Genomic DNA, 17,649 nt, shown 5'->3' on the forward strand with positions numbered 1-17,649 from the left:
TCACTCAAACTCTCGGTCTCTCCCTTCTCTTTATTCATTGCTTTTATCTTCCCCTTCCCCTTGCACTCTCCCTTCCTCCTGCTCTCCTGCTCCCAGTCTGTTTCACTCTTCCCCTGCCATATTGGTTCTTTCATCCCTCGTTACATTTATTTAGCCTGTAAGTGACAGGTACAGTTGATTAGACTAAGCAGAGGACAAAGCCCCTGCAGCAATGTGCGATTAAGGGCTTTGCTCAAGGGCCCAACAGCTGCACGGATCTTATCATGGCTACACCGGGGCTTGAACCACAAATCCACGTCCCAGCCACCTACCTTAGCCGCTAGGCTACAGGCTGCCCCATACTGCCAGCCTCCCTGTCCCCAGCCCCGGGCTGTGGGTCGTAATCGAAGGTGACGCTCCTCTTGCCGTCCCTGTTGGAGGCTTCGAGGCCTTCCCTCTCACGGGCGGTCAGGGCCCAGCCCTGCAGAGAGAGGCAGGCGAGGGAGGGCAGCCGTGGCAGGGCGCCCAGAAGGGCGGGCAGCCACAGGGAGGCGCGGGGACGGGCGGAGGACCGGCCTGAGGGGTGCAGGCTCACGTCCAGCTCAGTCAGTGCCCGTAAGTCCTCGGCCTCCTTAAACAGGTGTGTCCAGCCCTGCTCACCCACGCCGTCATTATACATCAGCTCCAGCTGTCTCAGGTGCACGAGGGCTCCCCGCTTTGATGCCGACGCTGCAGGCATGAATCGCATGTCAGTAACGGCAAAGACAACTTCAGACACAGAACATATGTCAATTCCATCAATATGGAGAGCTAGGGACCCAAAGCAAGAGTCCATGCCGTCGATACAGACACAAAGTGCAAGTTAATTCCGTCGATACAGAGAACTATGGAAACTAGGCACGAGTCAATTCTGTCAATACAGAGACATACAGCACACATGAATGAGGTCAAAACAAATAACTACAGACAACACATACGTCAATGCGGTAAATGCGACAGTAGCGATGCGACAGTCACAAATCTCACATCAAGACAGCAGGCAAAGCCACAGTCACAGAAAACACGCAAAGTACCCTACATGAATGATTTCCAACGCAGTGTCACATTTTGTGTTCATTTCCTCTCTTTCCAGCGACATAGGGAATACTATAACCCTACTGTTGCTATTGCTTACTCTATCAACTTACCCTGTATAAAGGTTAATAAATACATAAATCTTGGACATTAAGATGGGTTCAGAGAATGCCCTGTCATAAAGTCCAGCTATGCCAGCTTAACCAGCTTGGAAATTCAGTTTGTTAAGCTGGTCATAAAGCTGGTCTACCTGCTAGTTTCAAAACATAGCTTGAGCTGCTCAATCTGGTCTGAACTGGTCAACCAGCTAATCCATGCCAAGGTGGGTGCTGGTCTGAACTGGTCAACCAGCTAATCCATGTCAAGCTGGGTGCAGGTCTGAACTGGTCAACCAGCTACCAGCTGTTTCAAAACTGAGCTTGAGCTGTTTTTTTTTTCTGCAGGGTATATATCTCTGTTCTTCATGTGGTTATTGTAAGGGTGATGGGGCAGATGTGAATACTCTCCATTCTGAGTGCCTGGGTGCTGCGTGTGGATTGCCTGGAGTGCCCTACCCAGCTGCAGCAGGTCCTCGGTGGTGAGGCCGCAGCTAGCCAGTCTCAGCTGCTGCAGGTGAGAGCCGGGCTGCAGAGCCTGCAGCAGCTGCCTGAGGTTCCCTCCCACGCATTTGTTCCAGGACAGTCCCAGAGACTCCAGCTGGCCCTGGCTCTGCACTGCAGAGGCTGAAACACACAGACAGCCAGTCTGAAATGAACATTGCTTTGAAGGCAGTGTTACATTTAGATTTTGACTTCTGAGGTTTTGCAGAAACGGTTTACTCTTTTCTGGTTTGCATTTATAGTCTTGAGAAATGAAGTATAGTTTCAGGACATGATTGTTAACAATTGACAAAAAGCTGTCAATACAAAAAAAAGAGTTTGGGCCTGGCGGACCATCTGTCACTGCAGGCCACAATTTATTCAGTACCTAGAGAACGGTAGGATTCCTCAGTCAGACAGCAGCCATTCATGGACAGTGTTTTCAACCTTGTCAGGGGGAGGGCGGGGAAAAGCACCTGGCCCAGGCCCCCTACCTTCTTATTGGATGATAAATCCAGTACTTTGAGGTCACCAAGGGAAGGAACAACCTGGACTTTTGAAAAACACACACAGGAATAGAGTTTTTTTTGTTGTTTTTAGACACTAACAAAGGCTCTCTTGTCCAAACTCAGCTTACATCTTTTAGATACAATCTATCCATTGAGCTACATATTGTTAAGAAATAACCACAATGTACCTCCTCCAACCGCAACTTTAACGCTACATTATAAACAGGTTAAGATGTTGCACTTATACTTACTATACTATGTATTCCCAATCACTTTGCAATCACTGCAAATATACATTTCTGAAACAAAGGAAAGGCCCTCACAGACAGACTTTTATGACGTCCCTCATGCTGTGGACTCACCCAGTGCCTGCACATCCTCCTCCTTCAGACTGCACTGGTGCAGGTCCAGATTGCGCAGGTGCGTAAGCTGGGTCAGGTGAGCGCTCACCTGTGCAAACCCCCCGCTCACCCCCTGGTTACAGGACAGGTCCAGCTGCTCCAGGGCTGGGAGGAACTGTAATGCTTTTCCTGGGTGAAAGATGGGTGTACACCCAGGGGGGTATCAGAGGGACCACCAAAGGACACTACATGCTCGTGATGGCACACAGGGAGTTCACATGCAACTGCTGAATGTTGACTAATTTTTAAATTTTGTGTCACAGGCCTAAAAGAAGCCTTTTCATTAAGTCAAGAGTTGAGGAAAATGCTTTGACATTTCAGCATTAAGACCTTCACAGTAAATGTTTTGTGTTAAATACAACAGAATACTAATATTACAGTATATGAGTATATGAGTCTGCTATGCCTAGAATGGTCTCATATATACTCAGTGAGAGTTGATTTAACACTGGACATTTTGCTGTCTAGTTCCAGGATGACAGCTTCACAGCACTCTCACCCAGCATCAGGAGGCTGTCCTGTCTCAGCCCACACATGTGCATTCGCAGGACCTTCAATCCTGAGTTACCCTTCAGCTGGGGGGCCAGCTCCCCTATCCCCCCCTCCAAGAGTCTGTTAGCAGAGAGGTCCAGCAACTCCAGGCTCGGCAGTATATTCATTGCCCCCCCTGAAACAGAGAAGAGCATGACATAGATGTGCTATGCAAAGGCTATCCTGGGGACTTCCAAGTGTATGATAGTGGTTGTTCCAACCACAGACTATAAAAAATATGGACAAAATGGCTGTGACATCACTCAGTCACTCTCCTTGGCTTGGAAAAAGTGTTTTTGAAGCCGTGAAAGTGCAGTTATTAAGTGCTGCCATGTTGTGGAGCCAGGCCCCACATTAGCAGTTAAATTATTATCATAGCCAGCAGGATGTGTGTGGTCTTACCTAATGCATGGGCATCTGCTGCAGTGAGCTGACACTCCACCAGGTGGAGCTCTTTCAACGTGCTCCCTGGCTGGAAGCCGCTGAGGAGGCGTTGCAGGTTACCCCCGACACCGGCATTCCAGGAAAGGTCCACCACCTCCAGGAGGGGGAGGTAGTTCAGGGTCTCTCCTGTGGCAATTTTCACAAGGCTGCCACTGAGCTTATAAACAGGTAATAAATCATCTCCATATGGCAGTATTCACAAAGGCTGTCAACATCACTGTGCCTATTGGTATGGAATAAAACATCTCCTCTGAATAAGCATGCTTTCACACCTACCTTGTTTGGTGCATACCGATCAAATTATTTTCAGTTTTCAAAATTGTGGCAAATCAGAGGCAAATCAAGACAAAATTGTACTTTGTCCCAAACAGCGCACTGTAGGATTGTCTGACTTGTTGCATATGCTAGGTTTACTGTAAGTCACACATCTTTTACTTTAAAATGATGGGATGATATGGCACCCCACTGATCCCCCTGGATATTTCAACATTGATCTGGAGACCTCCCAGTCTGCTGCCTTCCTACCACTACTCCACTCCTTTGACCTCTCCCTGCAGCACTCTCCCCCAACCCACAAGGCTGGAAATCTTCTAGACCCGATCTTTCTGAGGAACTGCTCCTCTTCTAACCCCTCTGCTACCCCTCTACATGTCTGATCACCACTTCATTTCCTTCTCCATCCCCCTTGCTCCCTGGCCTACCTCCCCTCCTCTCACCCCAAATGTTTCAGTCCGTTGTAACCTCCACTCTCTATCACCCTCCCCTGCACACCCGGGCATACAGGTTCTTCCTGTACAATATCCGGAGAATCCGGCCCTTCCTCACCACCTACTCCACTCAGCTCCTTTCTCCCAGGTCCTGTCCCACTTGGACTATTGCAATTCTCTGCTGGCTGGCCTTCCAGCATCCGCCATCAGACCCCTACAACTGATCCAGAATGCTGCAGCTGGTATTCAATGTTCCCAGACATTCAGTTCGTAAGTATGTATTGCTAGTTTGTAAGTTGATGTATTCTTCAAAGGTTCAAATTGTATCTGTACGGTCACGCTAGGACTCAGAACTCTACTGTCCTCTAGGGTCCTCTTCACACTTGTTCCTGTGTTTAATCTGCACTTCATTGTACGTCGCTCTAGATAAGAGCATCTGCTAAATGCCTTGTAATGTCATGGGGAAAAAATCAAGGGGGTCATTTTATTTTATTCTTAGCTCTGTGCTGACAATGGGAGCAACTATTCATGTCAGTGAATTTACAATAGGTCAGGTAGGGAGCAGAAAACAGAAACCTGTCCTACCCAGTGCTGTGAGGTCCTCTGCTTTCAGCCTGCAGCTGCTCAATCTCAGCCTCCTGAGTCTGGCCACATGCCTGACCTGAGCAGGGAAGGCTTTCAACGACCCACCAATCAGGTCGTTCCAGGAGAGATCAATCTCTTCTAGCTGAGACAGGAATGGCAGCAGGGTTGCTATACAGTGTATAGAAAAAGAATGGATAGAAAGTGGGGGTGTTATCACTCTATCGGTTGAAAGGGCAACAATGCAATCTGATTGACCCAACATGTAAAATCGATCTATATAGTTATGAATCGAATGTTTATTTAAATGTCCATAATCTTAAGACAATTAACACTCTAGCGATGCTGCCAACATCAGTGTTTACATTTCCAACTCAACCTCATCGTCACAATTCTAGCGCCATTTTGTCTTTCGTTAAATGTGACATGAATAGGTTTCTGCACTCTCATTTGGGTTGCATATGTATGTTATAACAGGATTGCGTTAACTAAATCATATATATAGTTTCTTCTGTCATTCTGGATTGTATTACAAAATTTGATATATTGCCAATTTGCCATATATAAAAATATTCACAAGAATCTAAATTGTATCCTATTATGGTGAAGAAAGATGGGAGTAAAAAAAGCATGAGACAGGCTGGGGAACAAAAATAGGGAAAAGAGGTGAGTGAAAGAGAAAACCAGGAAATGAGGATGCAGGAGAGACCAATTACTTCCTTGGTCTAATACATGGCGAAGCGTCTGTCACTGTGGGAAATATCTCACCCAGTTCCAAGATATCAGTGGCTGTGAGGTCACAGTGGCCAAGATTCAGGCTGCTACTGTCCAGCTTCTTCCCTAGCTTCTGAACAAACTGCTTCACTCGGCCCCACCCTACCACCGAGCACGGCTCTGAGACTGCAGGACCACCCCTACCTGAAAAGACATCAGTAGTTCATGCCGCATTTCATTGTTGTTAGGATATATGTGAGACCTGAGGTGATTGGCTTTCACGTATCATTATTTCAGGCGTGTTCTCTCTCTTCATAATTTGTGTTGACATATTGAGCTTCAAAGCTTTCACATCCTACGCAACAAAACTGAAATGCAGGATAGTTCTTTCTAGATCAAAATGACTGATACCCTGAAGTGCTTTGTGAATGTACAATCCTATCAAATTGCCCTGTAAACAACATATTTATGACACTCATTTTTGTTAAAAATGTCGAAACCTTATAACTCTGTTAAATGAACTTTAAATAAATCATTAGTTGAAACCAAACAGCATTTTTAACCAGTTCATCAGTAGAATTGCCATGTACCTATAGGCCTACTACTCTCTCCTTTCATTTTTCTTGCTTTCTCACTCCTGTCTTGTGGTTTGTATATGCGTGTGTATGTGCGCATGTATCTGTGAGTGCATCAAATCTATGCAGTGTGTACCTGTGGACATGTGTGTTTTTGTGTCTATGTATGACTGATGGCACATTAGCCACAAAATTGTTGTCCAACCAAGATTTAAAACTCACTGACCCAAGGATAGACAAAATCTCTCAAATCAGAGGATAGAAAATATATCACTGTGATATGTCTCTTGGATGCACATTTCATTGATTGTTAGTGATACATAGTATCTCAGACCACGCAACCAATAACTTTTTATTTTAAATTACACATAAAAATCAATTTACAGTTACACCTTAGACATATTAAATGTACATGACTGTTCATTTCCAATCCTGGTGTCTCATAATTGAATTCAGCAACACCACTGTTCTGCTAGTAACCGGAGTGCGTAACCACTCTCAGAGCCCCACATACCCGCTTTCTCCTGGTCCCGCTGGCCCTCTGGTTCTCCGCTCTCAGGTATGCCTCCATCCTTCTTGTCCGAGTTTTCCGTGGGACGGAAAAAGCGGCCGACTGAAGCTCGGGGGCGCCGGTCCGTGAATGACTTCGTCCGGCGTATTTGGTTGATTATCATGTCGAACGGCGACCTCTTCTGGGAGCACTCCTGTCCCTTCGCATAATCTGACAGACGTGTCACAGTACAGTTTTTAAAAACTTGTACAGAACCAAATAACACACCTCCCAAATCTTATGAATTTGAAATAGGGCCAACCATTGTGAAAATACCCACATACCTGTATGTTCCATTCTGCGATCTTCCACACCTCACCAAACAGTAATTGGCAGAGCAACATAGTCAGCACAAATACTGCATAAAATATTACGCATCAGTCATTCAATCAATCAATGAAAAATAATGAATGAATTTTCAGTTTTGTGTATTTATTTAACCGTACCTTCTTAAATGTCCAGTTTGTGCAAGCAAAAGCCTATTGCGCTGAGTACGCGCAACGGCCAAGATCCGGTTTCTTTTTACTTAGTAAACACGGATGTCTGTCGCAGACAATAGCAGCGGGAATAGAATCACAGTGGCTACATTGTGTGCGCTATTCTTTCGAAAAAGGTAACGTTGTTTACCTGGTGTATGCTTGCAAATCGCAGGGGCTGTTTCTGATCTAATTTGTATGCCTACTGCTGGATAATGTTGTGCTTCTCTTCCGAAAAATAATATTCTCCAGGAAGTCAGTCTCAGATTGTACTTTGAGTCCAGCCGCCACTAGTGTGCAAATGAGGCGTGAGGTGCTCGTGACTTACGAATCTGCACACTGAACTCTTTTGAGAAATGTCGGATAATGTTTAGCAGCGATTAACTGGCAATACAGTTGTATTACAACTGTAAAGTCTTTATCCTCATCACGGCAAGGGTCCAGGGAGACTTTATACCTAAAAAGTTGTTTTACTGCAAGAAATATTTTTCTACTGGCTAAGAAGGCTCTGTATTTGGAGACCTCGGAAGAAATTACTCAAAATATTTATGAGAATAGCTTCTCCATTTACAGTGTAATCATGTTAGGTGTTGTTGGAAAGCCGATGTCAATGGGAACACTGGTGTCATTGGTGGTGTGGCACAGTGGGTGCTGATTAAAGGTCTTGGAACACCATTTCAAAGTGAGCAGTAGGCAATACAAATTATCTATTGTGTATCAAATGGGCAGCCAACTGTGCCACAATGCTTAATGTATTTTGGTAGGCTTATGAACAGAAGCTGGGTCATTGTTCCTTCTGTTGTTTTGTTGTGATCTATCTTTGGGGTCTTTTTTTTTAATCTTTGGGCATTTCAGCGGAAAAGTTAAAAATGCTAAAATGCTTAGGTATTTATTAATTATTTTTTTAGAATTCAAGCCTAAGTTTGAAGTTTTGTGTGTTCAGAGATGCTCTTCTGCATACCACTGTTGTAATGTGTAGTTATTTGCATTTCTGTCACCTTCCTGTCAGCTTTGGGCCAGTCTGGCCCTTCTCCTCTGACCCCTCTCAGAGGCTCCAGAGACCGTTGTGTGTTAAAATCCCAGGAGATGCGGTTTCTGAGCTACTCAAACCGTCCTGTCTGGCACCAACAATCATTCCATGGTCAAAGTCACTTTTTGATCACAAAAATGTTCTGACATTTGGTCTGAAAAACAGCTGAACCACTTGACCATGTCATGGTGCAGTACCGGGTTGGACCACTGGAGGGTGGTTTGGTCGGCTGACAGCTTTTCAGCCTATTTACTCACAGGTGTAATAATTTCTGTGCAATCAGACCGCACCTTTGATAAACCCTCCTCTCACAGCACTCAGGTGCTCCTGTGTAATTCCTGTTATGCTGAAGCTGGTAAACGGTATCGCTGGGTCTCTGAGAAAAGAGTTTGTGGGAGTCTAACTCTCCCTTTGTTACAATACTCCTCTATTTTTCACTGAGAATAGTGTTTGCGGGAGTCTACTCTCCCTGTGTTCGTTTATTTGCTATGGCAAGTTTTCCTTTTCCAACCATTTGGGATCTATTTAAGTTCACCTTCTTTATCCTTCCCTGGTGTTTCCCTAGTGGGGTATCTTTTTGGTTTCCTGTCCCTTTAGTCTGCTTTGCAGATTTGGCTGTTGTTTGTGAACAGCTTTTAGGAACCCTGGTGTCTGCGTTTGGCCTAATACGCCTCACCTTATAAAACTTTGGGATCATGTGACTTTGGGATCATGTAAACCGCTATATATATATAGAATAATATATTATATATATATATATATATATATATATATATATATATATATATATATATATATATATATATATATTATTCTGTTCACTTGTGTTCAAATTGCATGTATGACACTGACTTTTCTTACCAACAAAATATTGTTTAATATAGTCTTAACATCCTATACTTTCCTTGTCCTAAGGGTCAAAAATTGCCTGCCTTCACTAAACCCCTTAAATAAAGCAGCTTAATAGAATTTGAAACCTAAAATCTATTTTGCATGAGGAAACAACCTGTCACTCATCACACATTTTTGACCCTTAAGACTACACAAGGGTTAATCTATGTCAAATGTCAAATGCGTGTATAAATCAGTATTTATGTAAAAAGTTGTCCCCCAAAGTGGTGGAGATGTATATCTATCCATATATATATATACCTGGCAGCACGGATGGTGCAGTGGGTAGCACTGCCGCCTCACAGCAAGGAGGTCCTGGGTTCGAATCCCCGTCGGCTGGGGCCTCTCTGTGTGGAGTTTGCATGTCTGCGTGGGTTTCCTCTGGGTACTCCGGTTTCCTCCCACGGTCCAAAGACATGCAGGTTAGGCTGATTGGAGAGTCTAAAGTGTGTGTGTGTGTGTGTGTGTGTGTGTGTGTGTGTGTGTGTGTGTGTGTGTGAGTGAATGGTGTTTGTACTCTGCGATGGACTGGCGACCTGTCCAGGGTGTATTCCTGCCTTTCACCCAATGTATGCTGGGATAGGCTCCAGCCCCCCATGACCCTGTTCAGGATAAGCGGGTTAGGATAATGGATGGATGGATGGATATATATACCTGATGCTATAAAAAACAAATATTATATTTTTTCCAACAAAATAATACAAATATATTATTTCCATTTAAAATATGATATGAATATTAGAATTAACAGGCACTGGTTTGGTGTCAATGGATCATGTGACCTGGAAGCTATTGAAATATTAATATAATAATTGAAATATTTGCGAGGAATCAAACATCAAGTCCCAGTGGAATCTAAGAGTTGTGCCCTTATCTCCTTGTCCCCCTGATTATTTTACATTTATTTGGAGTGAGTGGGTCATGTGAGCTCGAGGCTATTGAGAAATTCATTATTTTTCCAATTAAATAATATTTTTTTTTCCCCTTTAAATATTTATTACAACATAAAGAAGCAGATGTTGACAATAAAAAGAGGTGTGCCCTATGTGGCATTAATAGTAGAATTAACAGCAATTTGTTTGGTGCCATTCAGTCATGTGACCTGGAAGCTATTGAAATATTAATATAATAATTAAAATATTTGCCAAAAATCAAACATGAAGCCTCAGGGAATCTAAGAGTTACATTAATTACATTAATGGCATTTGGCAGACGATCTTATCCAGAGCGACATACAACAAAGTGAATACCCATAACCAGGGATAAGTGCGCTGAAAGACCCTAGAGGGAAGTACAATTTCAACTGCTACCTGTACAACAACGATAAGGACCAGGGCCTATTTGAATTTTATATTCTATATATTTTTTTTAACAAACAAATAAACAAACAAACAACAAAGCAAAAGTGACCAAACTTGACTAGCCAAACACTGCTTACCTAGCCAAACTAAAAATACCGATACACAAAAAAGTAAATCACAGAAAGACAACAATTAAGGTTTGCAGGGAGGTAGGGAGGGACAGGGAGAGGTGCTGCTTGAAGAGGTGCGTCTTCAGTTTGCACTTGAAGGTGGGAAGAGATTCTACAGTTCTGACCTCAACGGGGAGTTCATTCCACCACTGTGGAGCCAGAACAGACAGTAGTCGTGAGCGTGAGGTGGAAGTTCGGAGAGGGGGAGGTGCCAAGCGGCCTGTGGAGGCTGAGCGAAGAGGTCTGGAACAAGACACAATGGGATTCAGGTGAGTATGATTACACATTAGGAAACACGTAACAGGTGCGGGGGCATGACTAGGGAACGGGTTTAGTGCAACGAAACACGAAATGGAACGCGGAAACATGGACTAAGAAAATACATTGAAACGGAGAAACAAGGAAACAAACTAAGATAGAGGCACAGGGCGTGACAGTGGTGGGGAGGATTTTTTACCCTTGTGCTGTACATTTACATTTACATTTTACATTTTAGTCATTTGGGCGGCACGGATGGCGCAGTGGGTAGCACTGCCGCCTCACAGCAAGGAGGTCCTGGGTTCGAATCCCCGTCGGCCGGGGCCTCTCTGTGCGGAGTTTGCATGTTCTCCCCGTGTCTGCGTGGGTTTCCTCCCACAGTCCAAAGACATGCACGTTAGGCTGATTGGAGAGTCTAAATTGCCCGTAGGTATGAGTGTGTGAGTGAATAGTGTGTGTGCCCTGCGATGGACTGGCGACCTGTCCAGGGTGTATTCCTGCCTTTCGCCCAATGTATGCTGGGATAGGCTCCAGCCCCCTGCGACCCTGTTCAGGATAAGCGGGTTCAGATAATGGATGGATGGATGGATGGATGGATTTTAGTCATTTGGCAGACGGTTTTAATCCAAAGCGACTTACAAGTGCATAGGTTCTTCCACAAGTCAAAGCATCACATCCATAACTAGGAAAATACATAGGAAGTGCTGTTGTATACATATAGTCATCATAAGTGGAATTCTTTTTTTTTGGGGGGGGGGGGGGTGGGGGGGGGTTAGACAAGATGGATAGGGATATCAGAAAGGGGGGCGGGGGAAATTAGGAGGGAGGACTAAGGTAGAGTTTGAAGAGGTGTGTACTTATTAGCACCTCTGAAACTGTTAACCATGGGTCAAATATACACAGAAAATACTATTTTAATGCAGGTAATGCTGATTCGCATTACCCCAACAACTCATACAGGCTTCATAGAATGTCATTAAACTTTCATGCTTATATGGTTGATATATTTTCATTAAATCAATTGTCTTGCATTATGCAGTAACACATCACTTCTCTGATTGGCTGTTATAAATGCCTTGCAACCACCTAGCAACTGATTGCTAATACCCCAGTGACCTCTACACTTCATATATGAAGTATGAAGTATACACTCAGTGAGAATTTTATTAGGTATTTATTAGACTTATTTTTTAGACTTCTACTGCTGAAGCCCATTCACTTACAAGGGAGACCATCACCACCACGGTTAAAGTCACTTAGATCACATTTTTTCCCCATTCTGATGGTTTATGTGAACATTAACTGAAGCTCCTGACCCGTATCTACATGATTATATGCATTGCACTGCTGCCACACAATTGGCTGATTAGACAGTCACATGAATAAGTAGGTGTAATAAAGTAAAAATGTTGCTCGGTGAGTGTATATTGTGCTAATGTGTCACTTGTAAATTGCAATAGCACTTTGCCTAACCTCTCTGACTGGATGTTTTTAATATCTTGCAGCCACATGGCAACTGACAAATAATACGTGAGCAACTTTTATAAGTCACGTATAAAGTTTACATACTGCTTATATGCTTCAAATAGTTAAATTATGCCAATTGCCTTTTATGGTGAAATAGCACCTCTCTGATTGGCTGTTATGAATACCTACAAACCACCTAGCAACTGACTAGTAATACCTTAGTAAACACCTAGCAATACCATAGCAACCACCTAGCAACTCCTAGCAGTACTATATGGTAAATAGTTGGCATTTGTATAGCATTTATAACCAGCTCGTCAGAAGCAATTGTGGGTTAGGTCTCTTGCCCAGGGACACATCGACACACCCAGGGTGGGATCAAACTAGCAACCTTCCAACTGCCAGGCAACTGCTCTTACTGCCTGAGCCAATATTGCCCCTATAGCAACAACCTAGCAACACCCTAGCAACCACCTAGCAGTACTATAGTAATGACCTAGCAACACCTTAGCAACAACCCAGCAACACCATAGGAACCACCCAGCAACAACCTAGCAGCATCCTAGCAACACCTTAGCATCCATGTAGCAACAGCCTAGAAACCAGTTAGCAAACACCCTAGCAAGCACCTAGCAACACCTTAACAGCACCGTCACAACCACCTACCAAAACCATAGCAACCACCTAGCAACACCCTCGCAACAACCTTAGCTACCACATAGCAACACCCTTAAAACCACAAAGCAACCACCTAGCAATGCCCTAGCAACTGCCTAGCAACCACCCCCTGCGACATGGACCTCCACGGAGTCGGAACCCCTCAACCCCAGCTACCCCCCGCTGACCCCCTTTGTGCGGAACTGCTCATTCTCCGATTTCACGGTTACCCCTCTGCATACATCTGATCACCGCTTCATCTCATTCTCCCTCCTCTTCCTCCCCATCCTCCACACATCCACAGCCCGCCGTAACCTCCACTCCCTCTCACCCTCTTCCTTTGCCACCACTGTCACCGCCTCACTCCCCCCTCTCGAATCCTTCTCCAAACTCCGCACTGACTCTGCATTTGCCACCCTCCTTTCATCTCCCTCCTCAGCCTTTGACTCTCTCTGTCCCCCTGTCTCAAAGCCACCTCGCACATCCCCTCCCAGTCCTTGGATATCTGACACCCTCCGTACCTCCAGGGCCAGCCTCCGCGCAGCGGAGAGGAAGTGGGGAAAATCCAGTGACCCTTCAGACCTCACAACTTACCAACTTACCGCCAAAGTAAAATACTATCAAACACAAATTCAGAACTCCACTTCTAACCCCCGGAAACTGTTCTCTATTTTCTCCTCTCTCCTCAACGCACCACCTCCTCCACCTCAGTCCTCCTTCACTGCTGATGACTTTGCTGATTTTTTCGATGAGAAGGTCACAGACATCCGCAGATCCTTTACAACCACCGCCCCCCTCTCTGTGCCCTTCCCCCCCTCTAGGCCCATCCCTTCCTTTTCCACTTTCTCCCCCCTTACAGACTCTGATGTTTCTCAACTCCTGCTCTCCCACCGCCCTACAACCTGTGCCCTTGACCCTATCTCCACTTCTCTTCTCCAGACTATCACACCTGACATTCTCCCATTTGTCACCTCCCTTGTCAACTCCTCCCTGTCTTCTGGCTGTTTTCCAGCATCCTCCAAGAGGGCCCACATCACTCCGCTGCTAAAAAAGCCTACTCTGGATCCCTCCATCATCCAGAACTACTGCCCTACAGAACTACTACTACTATCTCTTCTTCCTTTTCTTTCTAAAACCATAGAATGAGCTGCTTCTAGTCAACTTTCTTCTTTCTTTTCTAACAACAACCTGCTAGACCCCCATCAGTCTGGCTTCAGATCGGGCCACTCAATAGAGACCATGCTCCTCTCCGTCAGTGACTCACTCCATGCCGCACGAGCAGCCTCCCTCTCCTCTGTCCTCATTCTTCTAGATCTCTCTGCTGCCTTCAACACTGTGGATCACTCCATCCTCCTGTCCGCCCTGTCAGCAACGGGCATCTGTGCAACAGCCCTGGACTGGATTGAGTCCTAACTCGCTGGTCACTCCTTCCAGGTTGCCTGGGCTGGTACGGTATTGACACCTCGGCCCTTTGCCACAGGAGTTCCCCAGGGCTCAGTCCTAGGCCCGCTTCTTTTTTGTCTTTACACTCAGTCCCTTGGCCCTGTTATCACTGCACATGGGCTATCCTACCACTGCTATGCGGACGATACCCAACTCTTCATCTCGTTCCCACCATCTGATACACAGGTTTCAGCCAGTATCTCTGCTTGCCTGAGTGGACAACCACCATCTAAAGCTCAACCCAGGTAAGACTGAAATGATATTCATCCCTCCTAATACCTCTCCCCATCTGGATCTCTCCATTTCCCTCGGGGATACCACACTTACGCCATCACCCAGTGCAAGGAACCTCGCCGTGGTGATGGACAGCAGACTATCCCTCTCCGAGAACATTGTGGCGGTGACCCAGTCATGCAGGTTCTTCCTATACAACATACAGAGAATCTGCCCCTTTCTCACCCCCTACTCGACCCAGCTCCTGGTCCAAGCGATGGTTCTGTCCCGCCTGGACTACTGCAATTCCCTCTTGGCTGGCCTCCTAGCATCCGCCATCAGACCCCTCCAACTTATCCAGAGTGCAGCAGCTCGTCTGGTCTTCAACCTTCCCAAATACTCACATGTCACCCCCCTGCTTACTTCCCTCCACTGGCTGCCTGTCATGGCTCGCATCAAATTCAAAACATTGGTGCTAGCCTTCCAAGCAGTTAAGGGGTCTTCCCCAGCTTACCTACAAAAAAATCATAAGACCCTATACCCCTGCCAGACCTCTTCGTTCAGCCTCCACAGGCCACTTGGCACCACCCCCTCTCCGAACTTCCACCTCATGCTCACGACTACTGTCTGTTCTGACTCCACGGTGGTGGAATGAACTCCCTGTTGAGGTCAGAACTGTAGAATCTCTTCCCATCTTCAAGCGCAAACTGAAGACGCACCTCTTAAAGCAGCACCTCTCCCCGTCCCTCCCTACCTCCCTGTGAAGTTTGGCTAGGTAAGCAGTGTTTGGCTAGTTAAGTTTGGTCACTTTTGCTTTGTTATTTGTTTGTTTATTTGTTTGTTTATAAAAAAAGAAAAAAAAAGAAAAAAAATTCAAATAGGCCCTGGTCCTTATCTTTGTTGTACAGGTAGCAGTTAAAATTGTACTTCCCTCTAGGGTCTTTCAGCGCACTTATCCCTGGTTATGGGTATGCACTTTGTTGTATGTCGCTCTGGATAAGAGCGTCTGCCAAATGCCATTAATGTAATGTAATGTAATGTAACCACCAACAACATTTTAGCAACCACATAGCAACCACCTACCAAAACATAAACAACCACCTAGCAACACTATAGAAATGACCTAGCAACATCGTTGCAACCACCTAACAACACCTTAGCAGCCACCCAGCAACGCCTTAGCAACCACCTAGCAGCATTTTAGCAACCACATAGCAACCACCTAGCAACACCATAGCAACAACCTAGCAACCACCTAGTAACACCTTAGCGACCACCTTGCAACCGCCTAGGAACACCTTAGCAACCACATAGCAACCACCTAGCAACACCCTAGAAACTACCTAGCAACACCTTACCAACCACCCACCAAAACCTTATCAACCAACTAGCAACACCCTGGAAACCACCAAAGAACACCCTAGCAACCACCTTAGCAACTACCTAGCAACCACCTACCAAAACCTTAGAAAGCACCTAGCAACACCCAAGTCAGAAATCATTAGTTTAACTTATCATTAGGTCTAATAAGTTAGATTTCTATGAGTGAATAGCACCGCTGCATATCGTCAGGCCTACTTGTTAACTAACGTAATGATTTAAGTATGATTGATGCGCATTAGCAGGGCATTATTACGTCAAGTTAATGTGCTACCACCCCATTCTATTAATGGAAAACTGTAAATGTAAATTGCTTCAAAGTTTAGAAAGTATAGTGATGGAGCTGCGGTGGCGCATGTGTGACATAAATTTAACACCGTTTCATGATAGGCCTGGTCCTCCCCGGTTCCTCCCCCTTAGATTTGTAAAATGTACTGCCTACTGTAATTTTCCTCACTTCTCTCTTGTGCATGTCAAGAGACTGTTGTGTTAACTTGTACAAGATAATATCTTGTCATTGTGTGATCGGGGTGTGTTCAAGATCGCAAACTTTAGAGAACATATTCAAACTTATTTCAGGCTACAATTTGAAAAGGTAGTGCGCTGCTAACAGAAATGGCTGCTGACGGGGAAAGACGTGACCCGTTGTAAACACAAACAAGCTACGGTACAATGCTAATTCAGACAAGCTATGGTACAGAGCTAACTTTAGACATAAATGATCCAGGATTTATAAGGACGGAGGATGCGGTCATGGTTTTGAGGACATAGACATTATTTTAGCTAGAGGTAAGGTAGTACATTTAGTCAATTTAACTTTTTTCAGGTGGTGATTCTTGTTATTTAGTTATTCACTTTTAAACGCATTTACTGGCCAGCTAGCTAGGTACTGTGATGCGTTTGGGCGATGGCCATCTGCTTGATTTGTTTGTTGAAGTTGTTTATGGTGAAGTTGCTTACGGTAGATTTTCTAGATTGCTGCAATGTTAATGTGAGCTTGGTTATGTCCTACTGGGTTTAGTGAAGGCGGGCCATTTTTTACCCTTAGGACAAGGGAAGTATACAGAATGTTAAGACTACACAAGGGTTAAACGACGCCACTTCTCGGTTACATCATGCCCACTTCCGAGTACGAGTAACAAATAATTTAATTGGTTTACTTGTATATGATAATGGATACGATTAATGCACTACTCGCTCACCCCTACTGCATACCATTGTTGTAATGCATGGTTATTTGCATTACTGTCACATTCCTGTCAGCTCATCTGACCTCTCTCATTAACAATGCATTTTTGCCCACAGAACTCCTGCTCACTGGATATAATTTTAGTTTTTCTGCACCATTCTCTGCAAAATCCTGAGACTGTTGTCCATGAAAATCCCAAGAGATCAGAAATTTCTGAGATACTCAAGGTCAAATTAACTTAGATCACATTTCTTCCCTATTCTGATATTTATAATATATAATAATATATAATATAATAATATTAATAATAATGAATTATAATTAATAAATAGACTATGTCAGTCATTAAATACATTCGACAGGGTCACATTTAATGAGGCCAGAAATCATTGTTGACAGCAGGACTGGTGCCTGTAGTATCTGATGAACATTCACATACAGTTGTGTTCAAAATAATAGCAGTCCAACATGACTTACCAGATCAATCACTGTTTTTGGTAGAAAATATATTACTACATGCCAAATAATTT

At 44.6% G+C, this 17,649-nt stretch overlaps 1 protein-coding gene across 1 annotated transcript; it reads right to left on the minus strand.

Moving 5' to 3' along the window:
• Positions 1-319: 319 nt before the first annotated feature.
• Positions 320-7,056, minus strand: lrrc31 (leucine rich repeat containing 31). The gene is made up of 10 exons (XM_061238940.1): positions 6,929-7,056; positions 6,609-6,815; positions 5,574-5,723; positions 4,809-4,976; positions 3,475-3,642; positions 3,041-3,208; positions 2,503-2,670; positions 2,020-2,184; positions 1,608-1,775; positions 320-708 (listed from the first exon to the last, which is right to left on the minus strand). Exons 1-10 carry the CDS (start codon positions 6,939-6,941, stop codon positions 320-322), a joined length of 1,764 nt encoding a protein of 587 aa, XP_061094924.1. The 5' UTR covers positions 6,942-7,056.
• Positions 7,057-17,649: the final 10,593 nt, after the last annotated feature.

The sequence above is a fragment of the Conger conger genome, chromosome 4, assembly GCF_963514075.1.
Source record: "Conger conger chromosome 4, fConCon1.1, whole genome shotgun sequence".
Taxonomy (NCBI): domain Eukaryota; kingdom Metazoa; phylum Chordata; class Actinopteri; order Anguilliformes; family Congridae; genus Conger; species Conger conger.

What these genes read in the sequence shown, in the direction of transcription:
- lrrc31 (XM_061238940.1), bottom strand. An exon ending in GGACAGCCTCCTGATGCTGG is followed by an intron (nt 2,671 to 3,040) that starts GTGAGAGTGCTG and finishes TCTTTCACCCAG; the next exon opens with GAAAAGCATTACAGTTCCTC. An exon ending in CGAGGACCTGCTGCAGCTGG is followed by an intron (nt 709 to 1,607) that starts GTAGGGCACTCC and finishes TCATGCCTGCAG; the next exon opens with CGTCGGCATCAAAGCGGGGA.